Raw genomic sequence first — 22,567 nt, 5'->3', positions numbered from 1 at the left:
ATTTGGAAGTTGTGTTGATCTGTTAGTAGCACTATACGTTAGTTGCCCTTCCAGTGGAATTGCAATGGATGTGTTTAAGAAGGTATAAGTAGCATTTCATACCACTAATAAAGAATTCCTCCGTTTCATGACGCGTCCTGAACGGCGCTGGCTGGGTTTGCCCCGAGCAGCTGGCGGAGGACGGCATGGTGGGCTCAGCGGCCAGCAGCAGCAACCACCTGAGCGAACCGCAGATCCGGCGGCCCCGCAGCCTGAGCTCCCCCACGGTGACGCTGTCGGCCCCGCTGGAGGTGAGACACGCCGCGCTGGCGCTCGGCCGGGCCGTCCCGACGCCGCGCAGCTGCCGCTTTAGTTACGCCGCGCAGCCGCGCTTCCCCGCTAGCGGTTTGCCCCAGTATATTGCTGTTTACTTTAGCAGTTTTCTGTCTGGATCTTGACATTGTACAATGCTATTACTTAACTTTTATGGTCATTAAATGGAGTATTTTATATGGGATTATTTGCTTGGGTCAGCTAAGACAACCTGTGTGCACGTCTGAAACAGACGTCATGACTCCTTCCCGTGCTGGGAGTACCTGAAATGGGAGATACTTTGTTAGGCTGAAGCATCACATTTTTAAGGTTGTTCAGGTGTCTGAACTTTCTGTCTCCCAGTGAAATTAAAAACAAATGCCATCAGTTCAGTTTTTAACGCAAGGGCGCTGGGCAGAGCAGCGGTTTGTGCCTGTGGTCACTCACTTAAAAAAAAGCCCAAAGTCTGTAGTTGCAAACCTCTGTTTGTTTGAGGAGCTTGTTTTAAGTTCGTATTTAACTCTTTTGTCTGAAGTTATTGTTGAGAAATGCATAGAAAAGCGGGTAACACTACCTCGCATTTAGGATGCTCTTTTGTTGTAAAGTGAGTTGTATTGCACCGTGAAGCACAAAGAAATGCTTTTGTTTTTTCCTTCATAAGCTGAAATATTGACGTGTACAGGGCAGCTGCAGTAAAGTGTGTGGTCAAATGTAAATGCCACGGACATTATTGCTGCAGAGGGAAGCGGTAAACACCGTGTCCTTCGCAGCAAAAAGCGCAGTGTGCTACAAGGAGCAGACTGTAGCTAAGTAAGGTCCAGGAAATCCATCCCAGCACTTAATTCTGGTGTTGGGTACATCTGGAATGGCAGTCTGCTTTGCTGCGATACCAAGGTTGGGCGCTGCTGAGTGCCGTTTGCCAAGGCGAATCTCTGGTTGTGCCCAGGGTATGAAGGACTCCCCGGCGCGCAGGACGGTGAAGGACACGCTTTCCAACCCCCAGTCCCCGCAGCCCTCGCCCTACAACTCCCCGAAACCGCAGCACAAGGTTGCGCAGAGCTTCCTGCCCCCGGGCTGGGAGATGCGCATCGCCCCCAACGGCCGGCCCTTCTTCATCGACCACAACACCAAGACCACCACGTGGGTAAGAGTCGTTCTAGAGGATGGATTTTAAATCAGTTGCCGTCTTCTAAAGGTTTCTGTCTTCGCTTTCCTGCCTATATACCCCCCCTTCTATGGTGCCATTTGTCTTGTCTTTAAGGGGGGCATTGGCAGCCCAGCTTTTCATACGGCTGCAGTGGGAATGTCACCGAATCGTCCGTGCAGTCATGTACAGCAGCAAAAGACTCGAGTAGCCAGTTCTAGGACATGACTTGAGAGCTGCCTTTGCTGCTCAGAGAACTTACTTGTTACTGCCCGCTCAGATTTTGGTGCATTTGTGCATCATAAACCATGCAATAGTGGTTTGCATTTTGTGTTTGACCCTTTTGATATGTGACGCATCGTTGCACACAAGCACTGTCCTTCAGACTCCCCAGATTTGGGGTTTAGAGGCACAGAGTGCAATGGAGATGTGCATTGTTGTTTAGTTTGAGACTGTCCATAGTTGTGTTGTATTTCACTGTGATTAGCACTGCCTTTTTCTTAGCGTAATGTGTGTTCATCTTCTTCAGTCAACTGGATGCATTTCATTGTTTGTTTTATGTCACGAGAATCCATTTTTCAATAATTCTGCAACTCAGGTCAACAAGTTGAATAAATAAAATTACACTAGGAAAAAATGTCAGGGACGACCCAACATTTCACATCACCATTGAAACAGGAGTTGCCCTTTAATTTGTCAGGCATCGTTCAGATTGCCAGTGACCACTGTTAACGTGACAGATCTTTACTGGCGGTTCTTAGTGGTGTTCCCGGTGCACGTGGCTAACTTACGTGTGGGCAAGTCTCTAGGTTTGTCTTCTGAGACCAGTTTTACTTGCCCCCTTTTCCTTCATGTGGGCATTGGTGTAATAATACCTGTGTGGTAAAAAAATGTAAGAAGCTCATTTTCATCCTTTTAGAGCCTTTTTGTGATAGGATGCCTTATTTCTTTTACGTGTTAAGAGTCAAAAGTGTGCATATGTATCAAAGTGCCGCTTAGGGGAGCGCTGCATCCGTAAGAACCGGCTGCATTTTTGCAGGTACTCTGAGCAGAGCACAGCTGGTGGGTCCGAGTCCTGCATCAGCCTCTGTAACTCCCGACCTTTGAAAACCATGTCGGTGTGTGGATCCCGATGAAACACCTGACACGTCCAAATACTCGGTGTTCTGTCACTTGTATGGGTTTTGGTTTATGGGTTTTATTCTCAAAAAAGGGAAAAGGAGTAAAAGAGTAACTGTAATGTAGCAAGATTTCTTTTCTAGGTAACTGTGTGTTTGACTTAGTATGTAACTCTAACTTGATCTGTTGGATTTACAGTTGCATTTTCTGTTACAGGAGGATCCACGGCTGAAATTTCCAGTGCATTTGAGAACAAAAGCATCTTTGAACCCTAATGATTTAGGCCCTCTTCCTGTAAGTGGTAATGTGTATGTATTTTAATGTATACCTGCTATCGGATGTGATGTGGTCTGTTGTGGCAGTCAGATACGGCATGTGGACACGCACGCCGGTGCCATCCGTTTTCTGGGGGTACCGAGGCCGTGTTTTCCTGTGGCACAGAAAGCCTTGCTGTGGGCTGTGGAGCAGTCAGGCTCTTCGAAAGCAGCCCCTGGTGTTTCTGAAGTTACTGCGTTTTCTTGGCTTGTCTGAAGCTTTGAGCTTTGAAGAAACTGACTTTGTTTTCATCTCCATGTGCTTTCCGATAGTTGCCTGTTGCTGGAGCAGAGCTCTGTTAATGTACCAGCATCTGTTGGCATTCAGAAATCTAAATACATTCTGATTTTCAATGAAGCTTCCATATTCTACAGAGAAAGTTACCATTTTAATGGCAGAAGTTTTGTCACACTGCAGTATAATACTGATTTACAGGCTTTGCTTTGGCTTTAAACAACTGCATCCTCAACGGCAGAGAGTAGTCAGTGAATGTGAATGCTGCTTCTAAACGGATTTTTACGCTGTAGTGTTAATTCAGCTCATTGCTTCATGCATACATACGTACATACATACATACTTTCATAAGCATTCTTTTGAGATCAAAATTGCCGTTGCAATTGTACTCGCAACTCTGGCAGCTGCAGTGAGAAGGAGCCGCTAGTGGTGGCCAGCACCGCCGGTGCTCGGCTGTGCCAGCGGCCCGTCTGCCAGCGGCCCGGCGGCGTCCTGCCCAGCACTCCCCACGTTACGTGAGTTTACTGTTAGACGGTTACAATAACGAGCCTTCAGTCCGACTTGTTGTAGCTGAGCGGGGTTACAGCTGACTCAGCTGAACTGCAGACCAAGGGTGCTGACGAGTGCTGCCCGTGGTGAGGGGACATAACCTCTGTTGTCGTCCTGAAATCTCACTGCCCTTGGCATGATGAGAACAAGAATTGCCTTGTATTTAAGTCAAGCTAGGCCGTTTGTCAGGCCCAGTGTCTTGAGTCACTGACTAGATCCAGAACTATGCAAGTTCAGTGTATTTATTCCTGGTCACAACACCGCAGTAATGCAGTTTGTCTTTGGGCAAACGGCTGTGGCAGCAGCTGTTCTTCTGCAATTTCCCAGACACCTCGAGCATGCATTAGTCTTCGAGGACACGTTGCTAGACTGGACAGCGCTGCGCCTAATGACAGCGTGACGCTTATTCTCCTTTCCATTCAGTAATCATGGGGACGATGAGAAAGGGGAATGGGTAAAAAGGGGAGAACTGAGGACTAGGTTAGGCATTCTTGTCCCACCAGAATGGGATCCCGGCTATATATTTACACTAAATAACCTGCATGTGTTTCGGAAGTAGAAGCAGAAACTCTCAAACCTGATCAGTGATGGACAGTCTGTTCTTTGTGATCCTTTCCTCATAGTAGGAAATGGGTATAAACTGTGATGCAAGAAGCTTTAAAAGAGATGTTCTGTGCTGGATACAGTTGCCTGTATAAACAGCCAGTTCTTTGAGTCTTGCTAGATTTTTGTCCTTGGCGTAATGCATCTGTGCTCATTTGGTGCTTGTACTCCAAAGAACCATTCAATAAGTGCGGGTAACGTATTGCTTCCAGCTGGGTGAGACTGGTAATATTTCACTTGTTTTCTCTCTCTGTTTTTTTATTTCCCAATTCCAGCCTGGTTGGGAGGAAAGGATACATTTGGATGGAAGAACATTTTACATAGACCATAGTAAGTAAGCACCCAGGTTCTACAGCAAATAGACAAAGGGAGGTAATCAATATTGAAGTGAAAGCTTTATGATTTTACTCTTCATTTAGGAAGCCAGGTGTTGATATGTGGAGACATTGATACCAGAGACTTAGTGCCCTCATACGGTACTGTATATTCACCGAAAGCTTGCTTTTAATTGGCTCATCAAGCTTTGTCCCTCTCTGACTTGTGAAGCATTAACATTTCTTCTTTGTGGTTTCCTTTGTTCTTGTTGATATTTTGGATTCGTTGTTGCTGTTGTTGATGATCCCATGGCTTATTCACACTCAATAAATTAAAATGTACACTAGGAATAGAAAATAAGATGAGAAAAGATCCCATAGCCACAACTCCCCGTGGAGGCCGTGCAGAAATGAGCCCCGGTGAGACCTCTCCCCTCTCCGTTCAGGAGTCTTGTGGCGGTGCTGATTCTGATCTTATTTCCTATTGCAGCATGTTAAACTGCACCCAGCCCATTCCTCTGGTTGAGTTCTGTTAGTGGAGTTCTAGTGTAAGTGATGTTTCATTGTAACCTGTCTTATTGCAGTATCCCAGAGCTACTGTGTGAGTTTTGTTGTTGTTTGGAAACAAAGCAGCCCAGAAAAGTGTCCTTTCTTTCCTTTTCTGAGACTTCAGCTGGACTTTCGAATGAGATGTTTCTGCTGATGGCCTAATCCTCACAGCACAGCTGGCTCACGAGCCGTTAGAAGAGGGCGTCTGTGCTACACGAAACCTAGAGAACTAAGATCGATAACTGTTTGTCAGTATCGTGTTTTTCCTTCAGTATCAGTAGCACCGACTTCTGTGCTTATCGGTAGTTGCATATATGATACTATTAAGTCATTACTAAAAGACTGTCTCTAAAGTAATACGAATTTTTAAATGGCACAAATAGTTTTTTAAAAAACTTGGAAATACTAATCTCGTCAAGCACAAAATCAACCGCTTTCAAACGTCAGTGCAGAATTAGTCTTTATACTTCTAGAATTGTTTTTTGCAACAGATATCTGGAAACTCAGCTGTGGCAAATGACGATGAGCTGCTGCCACTGAGGAGCCGCGGGGTAGACCTGTCCTGTTTGAAACAGCTCCAGCTGCTGAGCTGCCAGCCTCCTGAGAAGCGTTCTGATTCTGTAGTCCTCTACGTCTGCTTGGGCATGTGTTAGTCTCTAAAGGTCAATGGACTGCTGAAGTCGCACATTAATCAGAATTCCCCAAATAGTTTATAATTGCTATAAAACTAAATGTATTTGTGTCTGAAATTTCTCTCTGGTCCCATTTTTGATCTCAGTTTTTTTAGCTTTTTAGATCATTTCTCCACAGTTTTGAGGGGGCTTGAAAATGCAGCTTGTTTCCAGCAAATCCCCCTTCAGTCCCAAGTGCTGCCACAGCACCGGGGTTGCAGGCGGCCTGCGGGAGCAGCGGCCGTGCCGGTGCCGGGCGGTGGTGGTGGTGCCGGGCAGTGGTGCCAGTGCTGTGCCAGCAGAGCCGGTGCAGCTGCGGTGACACCGTGTGCTCTGCAGACGGCACCGCTGCTTGGCCATTTGCCTCGAGCACTCTCGGGAGCAGCTTCTGTTTCCCACAGTGAGCAGGAAGGAAGCGCGGTGGCGTGTCAGCCTGTTTCCCGCAGTGAGCAGGAAGGAAGCGCGGTGGCGTGTCAGCCCGTTTCCCGCAGTGAGCAGGAAGCGCGGTGGCGTGTCAGCCTGTTTCCCGCAGTGAGCAGGAAGCGCGGTGGCGTGTCAGCCTGTTTCCCGCAGTGAGCAGGAAGCGCGGTGGCGTGTCAGCCTGTTTCCCGCAGTGAGCAGGAAGCGCGGTGGCGTGTCAGCCTGTTTCCCACAGTGAGCAGGAAGCGCGGTGGCGTGTCAGCCTGTTTCCCACAGTGAGCAGGAAGGAAGCACGGTGGCGTGTCAGCCTGTTTCCCACAGTGAGCAGGAAGCACGGTGGCGTGTCAGCCCGTTTCCCGCAGTGAGCAGGAAGGAAGCACGGTGGCGTGTCAGCCTGTTTCCCGCAGTGAGCAGGAAGGAAGCACGGTGGCGTGTCAGCCTGTTTCCCGCAGTGAGCAGGAAGCACGGTGGCGTGTCAGCCTGTTTCCCGCAGTGAGCAGGAAGGAAGCACGGTGGCGTGTCAGCCTGTTTCCCACAGTGAGCAGGAAGCACGGTGGCGTGTCAGCCCGTTTCCCGCAGTGAGCAGGAAGGAAGCACGGTGGCGTGTCAGCCTGTTTCCCGCAGTGAGCAGGAAGGAAGCGCGGTGGCGTGTCAGCCTGTTTCCCGCAGTGAGCAGGAAGCGCGGTGGCGTGTCAGCCTGTTTCCCGCAGTGAGCAGGAAGCGCGGTGGCGTGTCAGCCTGTTTCCCGCAGTGAGCAGGAAGCGCGGTGGCGTTTCCTGGTGGCGGTTTGCGGCAGAGCTGCTGGCTCTGGGTTAGTGTGCTGCGGTGGGCTGTGCTCAGCCCCAGCGTGCGGGTCTCGGTGCCGCTGCCGTGATAAACTGGCCGTCGTTTCAGTCACGCTCTGCTGAGCCGTTGGGTGACGTGCTACAAATGCGGTGTGTTCCATTGCTAGAACGCAATGTGAGTGTTGCAGCTGCTGGCAGATCCAGCTGCTGTTAATGTCCTGGTTCCCCAGATATGTTTGGTGATTCTGCAAAATTACCCAATACCCTTGTCCTGTTTTTGAAGGGCTTTTCTCATCCCTGAGGAAATGCAACCAGCACAGAAACTTCTCTTGTGGAGCAGCACGAGCTGCTATTAAGTATGCCATATGAACTAGCAAAGCAAAGTACCATTCAAATAATTTAGGTATTACTTGTAACATGAGAGCCTGAAATACAGCATTTTTCAGATTGTGACTGTAAACAGCTTGGATTTCTTCAGCGGTCAGCCTCTAACAAAAAAGTCCCTAGCTCTCCACGGCTGGTCCTTAGCTGGCTAAGTCAGCATTGTTTTCCCTCCACGAATAAAATAGCATTTTCTGTCCTTAGGAGTGTTCATATACTTCTGTGCTTCCTAGGAGCCTGCTGGGAAAATACGATGTGGCTGTCGGAAGGTATCGTGATGGGGAACACAAAGGTTTTCCAGCCGTATCGAGAGCAGCTCTCGGTGGCTCACGGGCAGAGGGATGGGCATATTCAATGGGTTCCCCTCAAAGTCTGTCTTGAATCCACCATCTTTCAGTGTATTCACTAATGACTGGACTGATGAATTAGGGGGAATGTCCTCATTAGTTCAGCAGCCAACAGCAGTGCGGGAGAGGCCAGTGGTGCTCCCTGGAGCGGGGCTGCAGGTCAGCGTGGTGACGTGCTGCTGTAGGGGGAGGAGGGTGCTGACGGCAGTGTTAGACCGGGCGGGAATCGCTAGCACAATGTTCTGTTGAAAAAGGTGTGAAAAATGCCGCCAGCTGAACGCGAGTGCGCTCATCGGTGAGGTATCAGGAGGAGCTGAAGTGATCTCTGGCATCCTCGGCTGTGGTGGTCCTGGGTCTAGCGTGGGGCTCTGGGCTCGGGGCAGTACTGAGCTCGAGGGGCAGGGAACCCCGGAGGACCCGGAGCCCGTTTACGAGGAAAGGCAGAGTGGTGTTTGTGTGAAGAGTCGAGGGGGAAGGCAGCTGTTCAAAATGAGGTGCTGAAAGGACGGGTTTGTCATGCACACGCTTTGGCTGAGGCAGAACGGTGAGCTGCGGTCCCGGGGGCGGCCCAGCCTGGGCCCTGCTCGTTGCCGGGGCCCCGCAGCCCTGGAACAGCGGCTCCGACACGGTGTTCCCGCGATCCTCCGGCAGAGATGTGTCGGTGACGTCCCGCACGCTTAAGTATGCAGGGCCGTAGAAAGAACTGAGAAGCCTGCAGGCACTTCCCGTGCTGTTGTCTCTGATTCCTTAGGATAGCACCGTGGTTTGTGGGGGTCGTTTTCAAGTAGGTATAAAAAACGAGCTGGTTTAAAACCAGTGAACTCGGTAGAAATAAATTTGACTAAACAGGTTGAAGTGAGAGGAAAGGGCCAAATTAAGCTCTTGTGGCAGGCTCCGGCCCGTGGATCTCGTGGTTTCTGGGGCTGCCAGTCTGACAACCTTCCTCCATAGTGTCAGCAACCATAAATAGGCTTAAAATAGTGCTGTAGTACTAAATTAATGGATAGACCCGATTTCCTGAAATGTGCTCGTGATCCTTTTGGATTTTCTTCAGTCAACATTTAACGAATGTCACCTTTCAAATCCCAGTCCTTTTAAACACCCACTTGGGGTGCTCAAAACGTAAGGTCTTTTCCAACCGTAGGAATATGGCAAACACCAGTGGTTTAATATAAGCGGGTTGGGTTCTTTTTTATCTGTAGTAGCTATAAAAACCATTTTATTGAAACTTAGTGTGTTTGTTCCAAAACGTAGCGGTTGCAACACTTAGAACCTGGACTGCTGTCTTAACCGACGGCTCCCGAGTCCGAGCGCTGCGTGTGCCGACAGGCGTGTCGGTGCCGCCCGCTCGGCGCACAGATGGGTGACTGACACCCGCCATCGCAGCGGCACCCACTTTGGCTTTTGGAGCGTTGTCTCATTGTTGCACCATCATCGTGTTGCTGTTCTGTTGTGTTCAGGATCTGTGAGGAGCCGTTGTCTGCAGGCAGGGCAGTGTCACCGTGCTCCCGTGTGAGCCCACGAGCCACCTCCTGCTGCTCTTAGGAAAGAGCCGGATTCTGTCACATGCTCCCAAAATTGTCCTTGCTCAAAACAGAGTCATCTCTTACACTCTAACTGTAGAATTTCACCTCCCTTAATGGTCCTCTAACCTTTTCATTAGGTTTCAAAAGTGTCTAGGACTCTTTTTAAGAGATGTTATTCCCTCCAAATTCAAATACAGACTGTCTTTCAAAAGTCTTACATTTTGGCTATCTTGATGTAAAAATTAAAATAGACTTGGTCTGTCATTTGACACAGTTTTTGGGTTCCTTTACCTCTCAGGCATGAATCTGTGTATTTCTATGTGAGTTGAGTCCGAGACCATGTTCACCTAGAACGTGTTTGCTCCTACAGACGTGGAAATAAAAGCAGTGTCAATACATTGGATTCTGTTCTAGCTTTGCCTTTTTGAGTGGTTTTGACCAAGCAGTGTGGTGGGGTTCAGGTGTAGATGGTGAGTGCAGCCTCTTCTAGCCCTGAAACACCAGGTGTGGACGTGGTAGGGAAAACAGTTGCAGGGAGAAGAAAACAACAGAGATTCACAGTGTGGCGACAGAGAAGTAATGATATAACGTCTTTGTTATTTACAGATAATAAAATCACCCAGTGGGAAGACCCCAGGCTGCAGAACCCGGCCATTACCGGCCCCGTAAGTACGCGGCGGGTGTCGCTGAGCCGCTGTTGGCGGCAGGAGGCGCCGGCCCGCGCCGCCCGTCTGTGCCAGGACCCGCGGGAGCGGGACCGGGGCCCGGCTCGGCTTTAGTATCAAACTGCCGAGACACCAAAAGAGCTCGAAACCTTTTGTGCCGTTCTGCGGCACTCTGAGCGTCAGACTCCCAGCCTGAGACTGAGATGTTTCCAGTGCTGACAACACCTCTTCACTTGGGGTAGATCCTCAGGGTTTTAAGGGGCTCAGGACACAGCAGATGAACTACCGCATGGTGTAACTGCAGCTTTTCTTGTTTATTAATAAGATTAATAATAATCACGTGTTTGAACATGGCTGCTTTTGGAGTGATTTCCCATTTATCATGCACTTAATGCCTGAGATACTAATATACAGCATGCTATCCAAATTCTTAACGTTTGTTTTCCCAGAAATGTTAAGCATACCTCAGAAAGGCTATCTGGGAAATTTTATTTCAAGATAATAAGGGTCAATCATGATCCCATTAAGTAAATAACAGTTATTTGGATCAAATCCTTTTTACAGCCACAAAAGCATTAAAGATTCATCCTAATGCTTTTAATAGTATTTTGGGTGCCATGGCAATCACAAAGAACTACTTAAACTGCATTTTGCATTGCATTTAAACAGTGGAAGCACGTTGAAAGATTATTTAATGGCTGTAGTAAAATCATATTATCATCAGACTAACATGATTTAGTATTTAACAAAAGCATTCATGTCTCATCATCCGCAAGAGCAAAGGGCCGTAGGATACGTGCCCCTGCCGGAGTCGCTGCGGCAGGAGCGGCAGGAGCGGCGGCTGCGTCCCGTGCGCTCCGGCACCCCGCGGTCGGTGGGTTAACCGGCTGGAGGGGGCGCTGGAGCCAGGCAGCACACTGGGAAACGTCAGCAACTCCAGGAAGCCCTCCTATTTTCCTCTCTCTTTTTCAAGGCTCTTTCAAACCCTGATTGAATTAATGTTGTGTGGGGTGTCAAAAATAGAGAATTGAGGTTTCTTAATTCTCAGAACAGTTTCAAACAAATGGCAGAGCATTAAGGAGTCGTACTTGAAGCAGTTGACTTGTTAGAGCACCCGTCACCATGCCGTTGCTCTCCAGCGGCGCCGTGCCTGCTGTCCTGGGTCAAACAGCGGTTGTTGCAGTGTCATGGCTTTGATGGAGCCCCTTAGCTTGGTCTTAGGTTTATTTTCAAACTTTTTTTGATTTTGTGTCTTTTGAGTAGTGTTTAACCGTGCCCAGCACTTGGAGCGGTGCGAGTCCCTGTTCTGTGCTAGCGCTCAGCATTTCTAGAATAATCCGGTATAACCGTGCCCAGCACTTGGAGCGGTGCGAGTCCCTGTTCTGTGCTAGCGCTCAGCATTTCTAGAATAATTCGGTATAACCGTGCCCAGCACTTGGAGCGGTGCGAGTCCCTGTTCTGTGCTAGCGCTCAGCATTTCTAGAATAATCCGGTATAACCGTGCCCAGCACTTGGAGCGGTGCGAGTCCCTGTTCTGTGCTAGCGCTCAGCATTTCTAGAATAATTCGGTATTATGTGGCATGCTCGGTATTTTTTATGAGACACATGGATGGCACCAATCCATCCCAACTCTGTGTGTGTGTGCAAAAATTGTGTTTGATCTTTTCTGTTCCTAAAAGAAGAAAAGAACCGAGGATGAGCAGTTGATAAACAGAACTGGGTTGAAAGTTTTCGCACCTTTTAGCACAAAATACACACTGGGAAGTGGGGGAATTTTTGCCGCTGTTCTTCGTGCATGGCGGGTGTTTATCAGGCGACTTAGGGCATGCGTGGGCAGATAGCGTGCCTTTAGATTGACTGTGTGGTAAATGTTGTTGGAATAGCACACTGCTCAATGGCTGGAATAACCCGTGTGCGCGCTCCTCTCTCCAATAGGCAGTTCCGTATTCCAGGGAGTTCAAACAGAAATATGACTATTTCCGGAAGAAGTTGAAGAAGCCGGTGAGTGGGGCCGCGCCGCCTCGCGCGGGGAGCGGTTGCGCCGCGGCCGGGCTAACGACGGGCTGCTGGGGCGCAGCCACGGGCTGCCGCGTCCTGCCGGAGCACAGCACCACCTCTGCCGGGGTGTGCTGCTCCTGGAGGGGCTGAGTCGGAACCGAGAAAATGAAGAGTTTGAATTTGATTGATGCATTAACAAAAGCGTTTACAAATCTTTAAAGACTCCCGTTTTCTGTATGAGTGCAAAATTAAAGTGACGAGGCAGCAAGGAGGTAGCAATGATTCCCTGGTTCCCTAGGGTAGTTTACAAGCCTTTAGGTTGAAAATAGGCTTGAGGATCGATATTGCTCCTTCAGAGCTGGAGCAGGTCGGCAGAGCGGCGCCCACGCGTGTGCTGGGGCTGCACGTGCTTCCGCTGTTCCTGTTTTCAGGAGCACCTTTAACGTGAAGAGCACTCGGCATTAGCTCGGATATGATAGTGGCTCATAATGAACCGTCAGCAGCCTCGGCAGCGCCAGCTCTGATTTGGAGCAGGACTTGCCCGTGCCGTTACTTTTCTTGTTGTTTTCATTGCTCTGTCAAATATCAGAGAAGTCTCTGGACCGCAGCTGGTTCACCGTGTGCTGTCAGCCCGAGACTTAAAGCGCTGGGAAACAAACACAAGGGGAAGCTTTATAGATCAGATGCATCATCTGTCACCGCTGGTCAGTAGTTTGCTGGAATGCTTGTTTATTGAAACCAACAAGTGTAATATAATCTCCTTTCACGTAGGCTGATATACCAAACAGATTTGAGATGAAGCTACACAGAAATAACATTTTTGAGGAGTCGTACAGAAGAATCATGTCCGTGAAGAGGCCCGACGTCCTGAAAGCCAGGCTCTGGATCGAATTCGAGTCGGAGAAAGGACTTGACTACGGCGGGGTGGCCAGAGAGTGGTTTTTCCTCTTGTCCAAGGAGATGTTCAACCCCTATTACGGTCTCTTTGAATATTCAGCAACGTAAGTGTCCATTAAAATATTTCTATTCCTAGGGGGTGTGCATTAGATTTTGCACAAGAGGCAAAGTTACACCAGCAGGTGGTTAGATGAGTATGTGCTTTTCCAAGAACCTTCCACACTGTTCCTGAGATCCCGTGAAACATTTGGGTTATCAGGACGGTGAGAGGAGCAGGAGGCGCTTTCTGCCCTCCCGTCCGTCCAGAACGACAGTGCTGATGTGTAACGGCAGCAAACAGCTTCTGGTTCACGGTTCAGCAGTTCCGCGGCAGTGGCCTTGCCTAAGTGTAAGTCTGTCTGTCCCATTTCCAAACCTCGGAGCAATCCGTGAGCACAAATGAGGGCGCGAGTCTCTCCGGTGCCCGTGTTGTGGTGCGCTGGCGTAGATCAGGTGCTGTGCGCAGCTGCTGTCAGGATGGCTCTCTTAGCTGCAGGAGGCAGTTTTGCTGTTTGATGTCAACATCAAGCTCTCTCCTTTCTCTAATAAGCGCTGATGAAGCAGGTGAACAGAGGCTGCATAATGTGTCTCAGAAAAGACGTTCTGCTGCTGAGGGACACAAGCGACCGGCGCTGATAGCTCAGAACGCCTGCCTGTTAATGGGGTTTGCTGCACACACGCCTGTTTTCAAATATTGAAACTTAGGGGATATAGGTCGCTGTAAATATTTTAAAAGTTATTTCGTTTTGGGTCCAGAAACTTAACGAGATATTTTAAGAAATAGTGGGGGGAGGGAACAATTATGAGAACAAAAAGCTTTAAAACCTGGTATCTTTCTTCAGAGACGTAAGAGCATACTGCAGATTAAAACCAGCGCTGTTACACCCGTGTCTTGTTGTGACACGCCTGGATTTGTGAAAGTATCCCAGTCCTTTACCGGCCTTTTCCAGGGCCCTGGAGGTTAAGATCTTCCAGAGCTGTTCTCTAGTGCCTGCGGCTGAAGGTGCTGGGAGGAAGGCGCTCTGTGGCCTGACAGATGGACCGTGAGGAAATGGCATTGGCACACTGCTGCAAAGAGAGCACGAGCTGGCCCCAAGCTCCCATTCCTTCTGAACATCATCTGAATATCTGGGTATTTAAAGACGCAGTTACTAGGATTTGTTTTTCTTTCCCCACCAAGGGACAACTACACTCTCCAGATCAATCCTAATTCAGGCCTTTGTAATGAAGATCATCTGTCGTATTTCACCTTCATTGGCCGTGTTGCTGGGCTGGCCGTGTATCACGGGAAGCTGCTGGATGGTGAGTGATGGCACTGGGTGGCAATGCTGCCGTCGCCCGGGTTTATTACGGGAAGGAAATCACTTTGGGGTGTAGTGTTTCTGGGAGAAAGTCTGAGAGGAAGCAGTGGAGGTGCAGCTCTCGGAAGCTGTGTTCCTGATGGGAGCGTCTGCTCCACAAACGCGTTTCAGATACGGCTTTGCTCCTGTCAGCCAGCGTTGCTAAACGACCACATCCCTAAAGGGAAGGCGCTGGGCTGCCCTGCAGACTGCAGCCCGCGGCTGCGGGTGTCAGCCGCAGCAGCCCCGGCTGGACGAGACAATATTCTTCCTGCCAGGCTTGAAATCCCACAATAAACAAACAAGCCAACGTCAGAAACTTCTTCTAGCATGTCCTTTGGGAGAAGAATGGCGGTTTGAGCTGGGTTAGAGTACCTTGGGCTCAGTTCCCTGGCTTTCGTGTCCCTTCCTCATCAGCGTTAGTGTCTAATGGCACATGGTAATTAATGGCATCATTCTTGTAATTGAAAAATGGGACTTTGTGTGGTGCTGCGTCCAGCTGAGCGGCGGCGCTGGGGCTGGGGCGGTGTCCCCGCCGGCTCCGGGGTGCGGTGCGGTGCGGTGCAGGACGCTCTGCCCTCTCTTGCAGGCTTCTTCATCCGGCCCTTCTACAAGATGATGCTGGGCAAGCCCATCACGCTGAAGGACATGGAGTCCGTGGTAAGGGCCCGTGCTCCCGGCGCAGCACTCCGCCGGTCCCCACCCCGGAGCGCCCGGGAACCCGCGCTGTCGCCCCGCACTGTCACCCCGCGCTGTCGCCCCGCACTGTCACCCTGCGCTGTCGCCCCACACTGTCACCCCACGCTGTCAACCCGCTCGCAAATCTGCGACTTCTGGCGCTCTTGCTTGGAAATATTTAGTGATAGTAACATCTTTTTTGTCCTTTCCTTTTTCCCTTGGGTCAGTTTTAAGTTATGGACCTAATACATGAAGATGTATTCTAAGAAATTAGAGGGGTCTTTTGTTCAGCAAACTTCAAGGCTTTTAATAACAGCAACACAGTCAGTTATTGTATAGTGTATTCTCACTGTAATGGTGTGATATATGTTAGCAAATTGTGTTGAAAAGAAGGTACAGTTTTATCAAGAAGACATTTTCTAACCAATAATTTGAGACCACCATATACATCTTTACCTAATAAGATATGTAGAGTCAGTTTATTGAGTTGTATAATGGTGCAATTACAAGTCAATTAAGAAAAATACATATGAGTAAAGTAATCCATCTTACCCTGCTTTAGGGTAGCCGTGAAAATATGTGAGTCTCACCTTTCCAACCCTTTGGGAGTTCTGGTTTAAGATGTTTATATGTTCAATTTAAAGTACACATTTAGTGTTCATGTTTAAAGTTTGTGTAAAATCTGCTGTAGGACAGCGAATACTACAACTCTTTGAAGTGGATTCTGGAAAATGACCCCACAGAGCTGGATCTCATGTTCTGCATAGATGAGGAAAACTTCGGACAGGTATGTAAAGGTTATCCCGGAAGTGAGTATTGGTTGTCGCCCACAAGTAATTCCACGTGGGCAGCCCGTCCTGGTTGCGGCGCGGCCCGGCTCGGGACGAGAGGCCGGCCAGCACAGCCGCCCGCGCCGGCCTCTCCCGAGCTGGGGCTGCCGGGCCCCGGAGCAGGACGGGAACCTGGGGGAGGAAGGTCTCCCCCTCCTTCTCTCTTCCCTCCTTCTCCCTTCCCTCCTCCTCTTCCCTCCTCCTCTTCCCTCCTTCTTCTCCTCTTCTTCCCTCCTTCTTCTCCTCTTCTTCATCTCCTCTTCTTCCCTTCTTCTTCATCTCCTCTTCTTCCCTCCTTCTTCTCCTCTTCTTCCCTCCTTCTTCTCCTCTTCTTCATCTCCTCTTCTTCCCTTCTTCTTCTTCTCCTCTTCTTCCCTCCTCCTTCTCCTCTTCCCTCCTCCTTCTCCTCTTCCCTCCTCCTTCTCCTCTTCCCTCCTCCTTCTCCTCCTCTTCCCTCCTCCTTCTCCTCTTCTTCCCTCCTTCTTCTCCTCTTCTTCATCTCCTCTTCTTCCCTTCTTCTTCTTCTCCTCTTCCCTCCTCCTTCTCCTCTTCCCTCCTCCTTCTCCTCTTCCCTCCTCCTTCTCCTCTTCCCTCCTCCTTCTCCTCTTCCTCCTCCTTCTCCTCTTCCCTCCTTCTTCTCCTCTTCCCTCCTTCTTCTCCTCTTCCCTCCTTCTTCTCCTCTTCCCTCCTTCTTCTCCTCTTCCCTCCTTCTTCTCCTCTTCTTCCCTCCTTCTTCTCCTCTTCTTCATCTCCTCTTCTTCCCTTCTCCTCCTTCTCCTCTTCTTCCCTCCTCCTTCTCCTCTTCCCTCCTCCTTCTCCTCTTCCCTCCTCCTTCTCCTCTTCCCTCCTCCTTCTCCTCTTCCCTCCTCCTTCTCCTCTTCCCTCCTCCTTCTCCTCTTCCCTCCTCCTTCTCCTCTTCTTCATCTCCTCTTCTTCCCTTCTTCTTCTTCTCCTCTTCTTCCCTCCTCCTTCTCCTCTTCCCTCCTCCTTCTCCTCTTCCCTCCTCCTTCTCCTCTTCCCTCCTCCTTCTCCTCTTCCCTCCTCCTTCTCCTCTTCCCTCCTCCTTCTCCTCTTCCCTCCTCCTTCTCTTCTTCCCTCCTCCTCCTCTTCTTCTTCCCTCCTCCTTCTCCTCTTCCCTCCTCCTTCTCCTCTTCCCTCCTCCTTCTCCTCTTCCCTCCTCCTTCTCCTCTTCCCTCCTCCTTCTCCTCTTCCCTCCTCCTTCTCCTCTTCCCTCCTCCTTCCCTTCTTCTTCATCTCCTCTTCTTCCCTTCTTCTTCTTCTCCTCTTCTTCCCTCCTCCTTCTCCTCTTCCCTCCTCCTTCTCCTCTTCCCTCCTCCTTCTCCTCTTCCCTCCTCCTTCTCCTCTTCCCTCCTCCTTCTCCTCTTCCCTCCTCCTTCTCCTCTTCCCTCCTCCTTCTCCTCTTCCCTCCTCCTTCTCCTCTTCCCTCCTTCTTCTCCTCTTCCCTCCTCCTTCTCCTCTTCCCTCCTCCTTCTCTTCTTCCCTCCTCCTCCTCTTCTTCCCTCCTCCTTCTCCTCTCCTTCCCTCCTCCTTCTCCTCTTCTTCCCTCCTCCTTCTCCTCTTCTTCCCTCCTCCTTCTCCTCTTCTTCCCTCCTCCTTCTCCTCTTCTTCCCTCCTCCTTCTCCTCTTCTTCCCTCCTCCTTCTCCTCTTCTTCCCTCCTTCTCCTCTTCTTCTGTTTTCCTCTCTTGCCTTCTCCTCCTCTTCCTTCTCTCTTTGCTGCTTCTCTCTTCCCTTCTGCTCACTTATCGATTGCCTCCCCCCTCTCCCCTCTCCATTCCCCTCTCCCCCCTCTCCATTCCCCTCTCCCCACTCTCCTCCCTCTCCCCCATCTCCTTTCCCCTCTACCCCCCTTCTCTCTGTACCCCCTTCTCTCTGTACCCCCTTCTCTCTGTCCCCCCCTTCTCTCTGTCCCCCCCTTCTCTCTGTCCCCCCTTCTCTCTGTCCCCCCTTCTCTCCCTGTCCCCCCCTTCTCTCCCTGTCCCCCCCTTCTCTCCCTGTCCCCCCCTTCTCTCCCTGTCCCCCCCTTCTCTCCCTGTCCCCCCCTTCTCTCCCTGTCCCCCCCTTCTCTCCCTGTCCCCCCCTTCTCTCTCTGTCCCCCCCTTCTCTCTCTGTCCCCCCTTCTCTCTGTCCCCCCTTCTCTCTGTCCCCCCCTTCTCTCTGTCCCCCCCTTCTCTCTGTCCCCCCCTTCTCTCTCTGTCCCCCCCTTCTCTCTCTGTCCCCCCCTTCTCTCTGTCCCCCCCTTCTCTCTCTTCCCCCCCTTCTCTCTGTCCCCCCCTTCTCTCTGTCCCCCCCTTCTCTCTCTTCCCCCCCTTCTCTCTCTTCCCCCCCTTCTCTCTCTTCCCCCCCCTTCTCTCTCTTCCCCCCCTTCTCTCTCTTCCCCCCCCTTCTCTCTCTTCCCCCCCCTTCTCTCTGTCCCCCACTTCTCTCTCTTCCCCCCCTTCTCTCTCTTCCCCCCCTTCTCTCTGTCCCCCCCTTCTCTATCTGTCCCCCCTTCTCTCTCTGTCCCCCCCTTCTCTCTCTGTCCCCCCCTTCTCTCTCTGTCCCCCCCTTCTCTATCTGTCCCCCCCTTCTCTCTCTGTCCCCCCCTTCTCTCTCTGTCCCCCCCTTCTCTCTCTGTCCCCCCCTTCTCTCTCTGTCCCCCCCCCTTCTCTCTCTGTCCCCCCCCCTTCTCTCTCTGTCCCCCCCCCCTTCTCTCTCTGTCCCCCCCCCCTTCTCTCTCTGTCCCCCCCCCTTCTCTCTCTGTCCCCCCCCCTTCTCTCTCTGTCCCCCCCCCTTCTCTCTCTGTCCCCCCCCCTTCTCTCTGTCCCCCCCCCTTCTCTCTGTCCCCCCCCCCTTCTCTCTCTGTCCCCCCCCCTTCTCTCTCTGTCCCCCCCCTTCTCTCTCTGTCCCCCCCCCTTCTCTCTCTGTCCCCCCCCTTCTCTCTGTCCCCCCCCCTTCTCTCTGTCCCCCCCCCCTTCTCTCTCTGTCCCCCCCCCCCTTCTCTCTCTGTCCCCCCCCCCTTCTCTCTCTGTCCCCCCCCCTTCTCTCTCTGTCCCCCCCCCCCTTCTCTCTCTGTCCCCCCCCCCTTCTCTCTCTGTCCCCCCCCCTTCTCTCTCTGTCCCCCCCCCCTTCTCTCTCTGTCCCCCCCTTCTCTCTCTGTCCCCCCCTTCTCTCTCTTCCCCCCCCTTCTCTCTCTTCCCCCCCCTTCTCTCTCTTCCCCCCCTTCTCTCTGTCCCCCCCCCCTTCTCTCTGTCCCCCCCCCCCTTCTCTCTCTGTCCCCCCCCCCTTCTCTCTCTGTCCCCCCCTTCTCTCTCTTCCCCCCCCTTCTCTCTCTTCCCCCCCCTTCTCTCTCTTCCCCCCCCTTCTCTCTCTTCCCCCCCCTTCTCTCCCTGTCCCCCCCTTCTCTCCCTGTCCCCCCCTTCTCTCTCTGTCCCCCCCTTCTCTCTCTGTCCCCCCCTTCTCTCTCTGTCCCCCCCTTCTCTCTCTGTCCCCCCCTTCTCTCCCTGTCCCCCCCTTCTCTCTCTGTCCACCCCTCCGCCCCTTCTCTCTGTGTCCCCCCCCTTCTCTCTGTGTCCCCCCCCCTTCTCTCTGTGTCCCCCCCCTTCTCTCTGTGTCCCCCCCCTTCTCTCTGTGTCCCCCCCCCCTTCTCTCTGTGTCCCCCCCCCTTCTCTCTGTGTCCCCCCCCCTTCTCTCTCTGGTCCCCCCCCCTTCTCTCTCTGGTCCCCCCCCCTTCTCTCTCTGGTCCCCCCCCCTTTATCTCTGGTCCCCCCCCCTTTATCTCTGGTCCCCCCCCCTTTACCTCTGGTACCCCCCCCTTTACCTCTGGTCCCTCCCCCTTCTCTCTGTCCCCCCCCTTCTCTCTGTCCCCCCCCTTCTCTCTGTCCCCCCCCTTCTCTCTGTCCCCCCCCCTTCTCTCCCTGTCCCCCCCTTCTCTCCCTGTCCCCCCCTTCTCTCCCTGTCCCCCCCCTTCTCTCCCTGTCCCCCCCCTTCTCTCCCTGTCCCCCCCCTTCTCGCTCTGTCCCCCCTTCTCGCTCTGTCCCCCCTTCTCTCTCTGTCCCCCCCCTTCTCTCTCTGTCCCCCCCCCTTCTCTCTCTGTCCCCCCCCCTTCTCTCTGGTCCCCCCCCCCTTCTCTCTGTCCCCCCCCCTTCTCTCTGTCCCCCCCCCCTTCTCTCTGTCCCCCCCCCCTCTCTCTGTCCCCCCCCCCTCTCTCTGTCCCCCCCCCCTCTCTCTGTCCCCCCCCCCTTCTCTCTGTCCCCCCCCTTCTCTCTGTCCCCCCCCTTCTCTCTCTTCCCCCCCTTCTCTCTCTGTCCCCCCTTCTCTCTCTGTCCCCCCTTCTCTCTCTGTCCCCCCTTCTCTCTCTGTCCCCCCCTTCTCTCTCTGTCCCCCCCCTTCTCTCTCTGTCCCCCCCCTTCTCTCTCGCCCCCCCCTCCCACCCTTCTCTCTGTGTCCCCCCCCTTCCTTCTGTGTCCCCCCCTTCTCTCTGTGTCCCCCCTTCTCTCTGTGTCCACCCCATTCTCTCTGGTCCCCCCCCCCCTTCTCTCTGGTGTCCCCCCCCCTTCTCTCTGGTGTCCCCCCCCCTTCTCTCTGGTGTCCCCCCCCCTTCTCTCTGGTGTCCCCCCCCTTTCTCTCTGGTGTCCCCCCCCCTTCTCTCTGGTCCCCCCCCCCCTTCTCTCTGGTGTCCCCCCCCCTTCTCTCTGGTGTCCCCCCCCTTCTCTCTGGTGTCCCCCCCCCTTCTCTCTGGTGTCCCCCCCCCTTCTCTCTGGTGTCCCCCCCCCCTTCTCTCTGGTGTCCCCCCCCCTTCTCTCTGTCCCCCCCCCCTTCTCTCTGTCCCCCCCCCCCTTCTCTCTGTCCCCCCCTTCTCTCTCTGTCCCCCCTTCTCTCTCTGTCCCCCCTTCTCTCTCTGTCCCCCCCTTCTCTCTCTGTCCCCCCTTCTCTCTCTGTCCCCCCCTTCTCTCTCTGTCCCCCCCTTCTCTCTCTGTCCCCCCCTTCTCTCTCTGTCCCCCCTTCTCTCTCTGTCCCCCCCTTCTCTCTCTGTCCCCCCCTTCTCTCTCTGTCCCCCCTTCTCTCTCTGTCCCCCCCTTCTCTCTCTGTCCCCCCCTTCTCTCTCTTCCCCCCCTTCTCTCTCTGTCCCCCCCTTCTCTCTCTTCCCCCCCTTCTCTCTCTTCCCCCCCCTTCTCTCTCTTCCCCCCCCTTCTCTCTCTTCCCCCCCCTTCTCTCTCTTCCCCCCCCTTCTCTCTCTTCCCCCCCCTTCTCTCTCTTCCCCCCCCTTCTCTCTCTTCCCCCCCCTTCTCTCTCTTCCCCCCCCTTCTCTCTCTTCCCCCCCCTTCTCTCTCTTCCCCCCCCTTCTCTCTCTTCCCCCCCCTTCTCTCTCTTCCCCCCCCCTTCTCTCTCTTCCCCCCCCCTTCTCTCTCTTCCCCCCCCCTTCTCTCTCTTCCCCCCCCTTCTCTCTCTTCCCCCCCCTTCTCTCTCTTCCCCCCCCTTCTCTCTCTTCCCCCCCCTTCTCTCTCTTCCCCCCCCTTCTCTCTCTTCCCCCCCCTTCTCTCTCTTCCCCCCCCTTCTCTCTCTTCCCCCCCCTTCTCTCTCTTCCCCCCCCTTCTCTCTCTTCCCCCCCCTTCTCTCTCTTCCCCCCCCTTCTCTCTCTTCCCCCCCTTCTCTCTCTTCCCCCCCCTTCTCTCTCTTCCCCCCCCCTCTCTCTCTTCCCCCCCCCTCTCTCTCTTCCCCCCCCTTCTCTCTCTTCCCCCCCCTTCTCTCTCTGTCCCCCCCTTCTCTCTCTTCCCCCCCTTCTCTCCTCTTCCCCCCCTTCTCTCTCTGTCCCCCCCTTCTCTCTCTGTCCCCCCCTTCTCTCTCTTCCCCCCCTTCTCTCTCTTCCCCCCCTTCTCTCTCTTCCCCCCCTTCTCTCTCTTCCCCCCCCTTCTCTCTCTTCCCCCCCCTTCTCTCTCTTCCCCCCCCTTCTCTCTCTTCCCCCCCCTTCTCTCTCTTCCCCCCCCTTCTCTCTCTTCCCCCCTCCTTCTCTCTCTTCCCCCCCTTCTCTCTCTTCCCCCCCCTTCTCTCTCTTCCCCCCCCTTCTCTCTCTTCCCCCCCCTTCTCTCTCTTCCCCCCCCTTCTCTCTCTTCCCCCCCCTTCTCTCTCTTCCCCCCCCTTCTCTCTCTTCCCCCCCCCTTCTCTCTCTTCCCCCCCCTTCTCTCTCTTCCCCCCCCCTTCTCTCTCTTCCCCCCCCCTTCTCTCTCTTCCCCCCCCTTCTCTCTCTTCCCCCCCCTTCTCTCTCTTCCCCCCCCTTCTCTCTCTGTCGCCCCCTTCTCTCTCTGTCGCCCCCTTCTCTCTCTGTCGCCCCCTTCTCTCTCTTCCCCCCCCTTCTCTCTGTGTCCCCCCCCTTCTCTCTGTGTCCCCCCCCCTTCTCTCTGTGTCCCCCCCTTTATCTCTGGTCCCCCCCCCTTCTCTCTGTCCCCCCCCCCTTCTCTCTCTGTCCCCCCTTCTCTCTGTCCCCCCTTCTCTCTGTCCCCCCCCTTCTCTCTGTCCCCCCCTTCTCTCTGTCCCCCCTTCTCTCTCTGTCCCCCCTTCTCTCTCTGTCCCCCCCTTCTCTCTCTGTCCCCCCCTTCTCTCCCTGTCCCCCCCTTCTCTCCCTGTCCCCCCCTTCTCTCCCTGTCCCCCCCTTCTCTCCCTGTCCCCCCCTTCTCTCCCTGTCCCCCCCTTCTCTCCCTGTCCCCCCCTTCTCTCCCTGTCCCCCCCTTCTCTCCCTGTCCCCCCCTTCTCTCCTGTCCCCCCCTTCTCTCCCTGTCCCCCCCTTCTCTCCCTGTCCCCCCCTTCTCTCCCTGTCCCCCGCTTCTCTCCCTGTCTCCCCCTTCTCTCTCTTCCCCCCGCTTCTCTCTCTTCCACA

At 53.2% G+C, this 22,567-nt stretch overlaps 1 protein-coding gene across 11 annotated transcripts in view; it reads left to right on the top strand.

Moving 5' to 3' along the window:
• Nucleotides 1-22,567, top strand: part of LOC102098886 (NEDD4 like E3 ubiquitin protein ligase) — a 121,424-nt gene that overhangs the window by 85,749 nt on the left and 13,108 nt on the right. For 7 of the 11 annotated variants that reach the window (XM_065046710.1, XM_065046708.1, XM_065046712.1 and 4 more), the window contains 11 exons: nucleotides 171-290; nucleotides 1,238-1,435; nucleotides 2,771-2,848; nucleotides 4,531-4,585; nucleotides 4,675-4,731; nucleotides 9,855-9,913; nucleotides 11,849-11,914; nucleotides 12,683-12,912; nucleotides 14,028-14,149; nucleotides 14,777-14,847; nucleotides 15,557-15,652. In XM_065046710.1, coding sequence (XP_064902782.1) covers nucleotides 171-290; nucleotides 1,238-1,435; nucleotides 2,771-2,848; nucleotides 4,531-4,585; nucleotides 4,675-4,731; nucleotides 9,855-9,913; nucleotides 11,849-11,914; nucleotides 12,683-12,912; nucleotides 14,028-14,149; nucleotides 14,777-14,847; nucleotides 15,557-15,652 — 1,152 coding nt within the window. The remainder of the gene's footprint in view (nucleotides 1-170; nucleotides 291-1,237; nucleotides 1,436-2,770; nucleotides 2,849-4,530; nucleotides 4,586-4,674; nucleotides 4,732-9,854; nucleotides 9,914-11,848; nucleotides 11,915-12,682; nucleotides 12,913-14,027; nucleotides 14,150-14,776; nucleotides 14,848-15,556; nucleotides 15,653-22,567) is intronic. The other 4 variants (XM_065046709.1, XM_065046711.1, XM_065046704.1 and 1 more) reach the window with 1 other exon arrangement.

Source organism: Columba livia, chromosome Z (genome assembly GCF_036013475.1).
Source record: "Columba livia isolate bColLiv1 breed racing homer chromosome Z, bColLiv1.pat.W.v2, whole genome shotgun sequence".
Taxonomy (NCBI): Eukaryota; Metazoa; Chordata; class Aves; order Columbiformes; family Columbidae; genus Columba; species Columba livia.
Note: the sequence above shows the minus strand (reverse complement) of the source record. Positions and strands in the feature narration are given on the sequence as shown.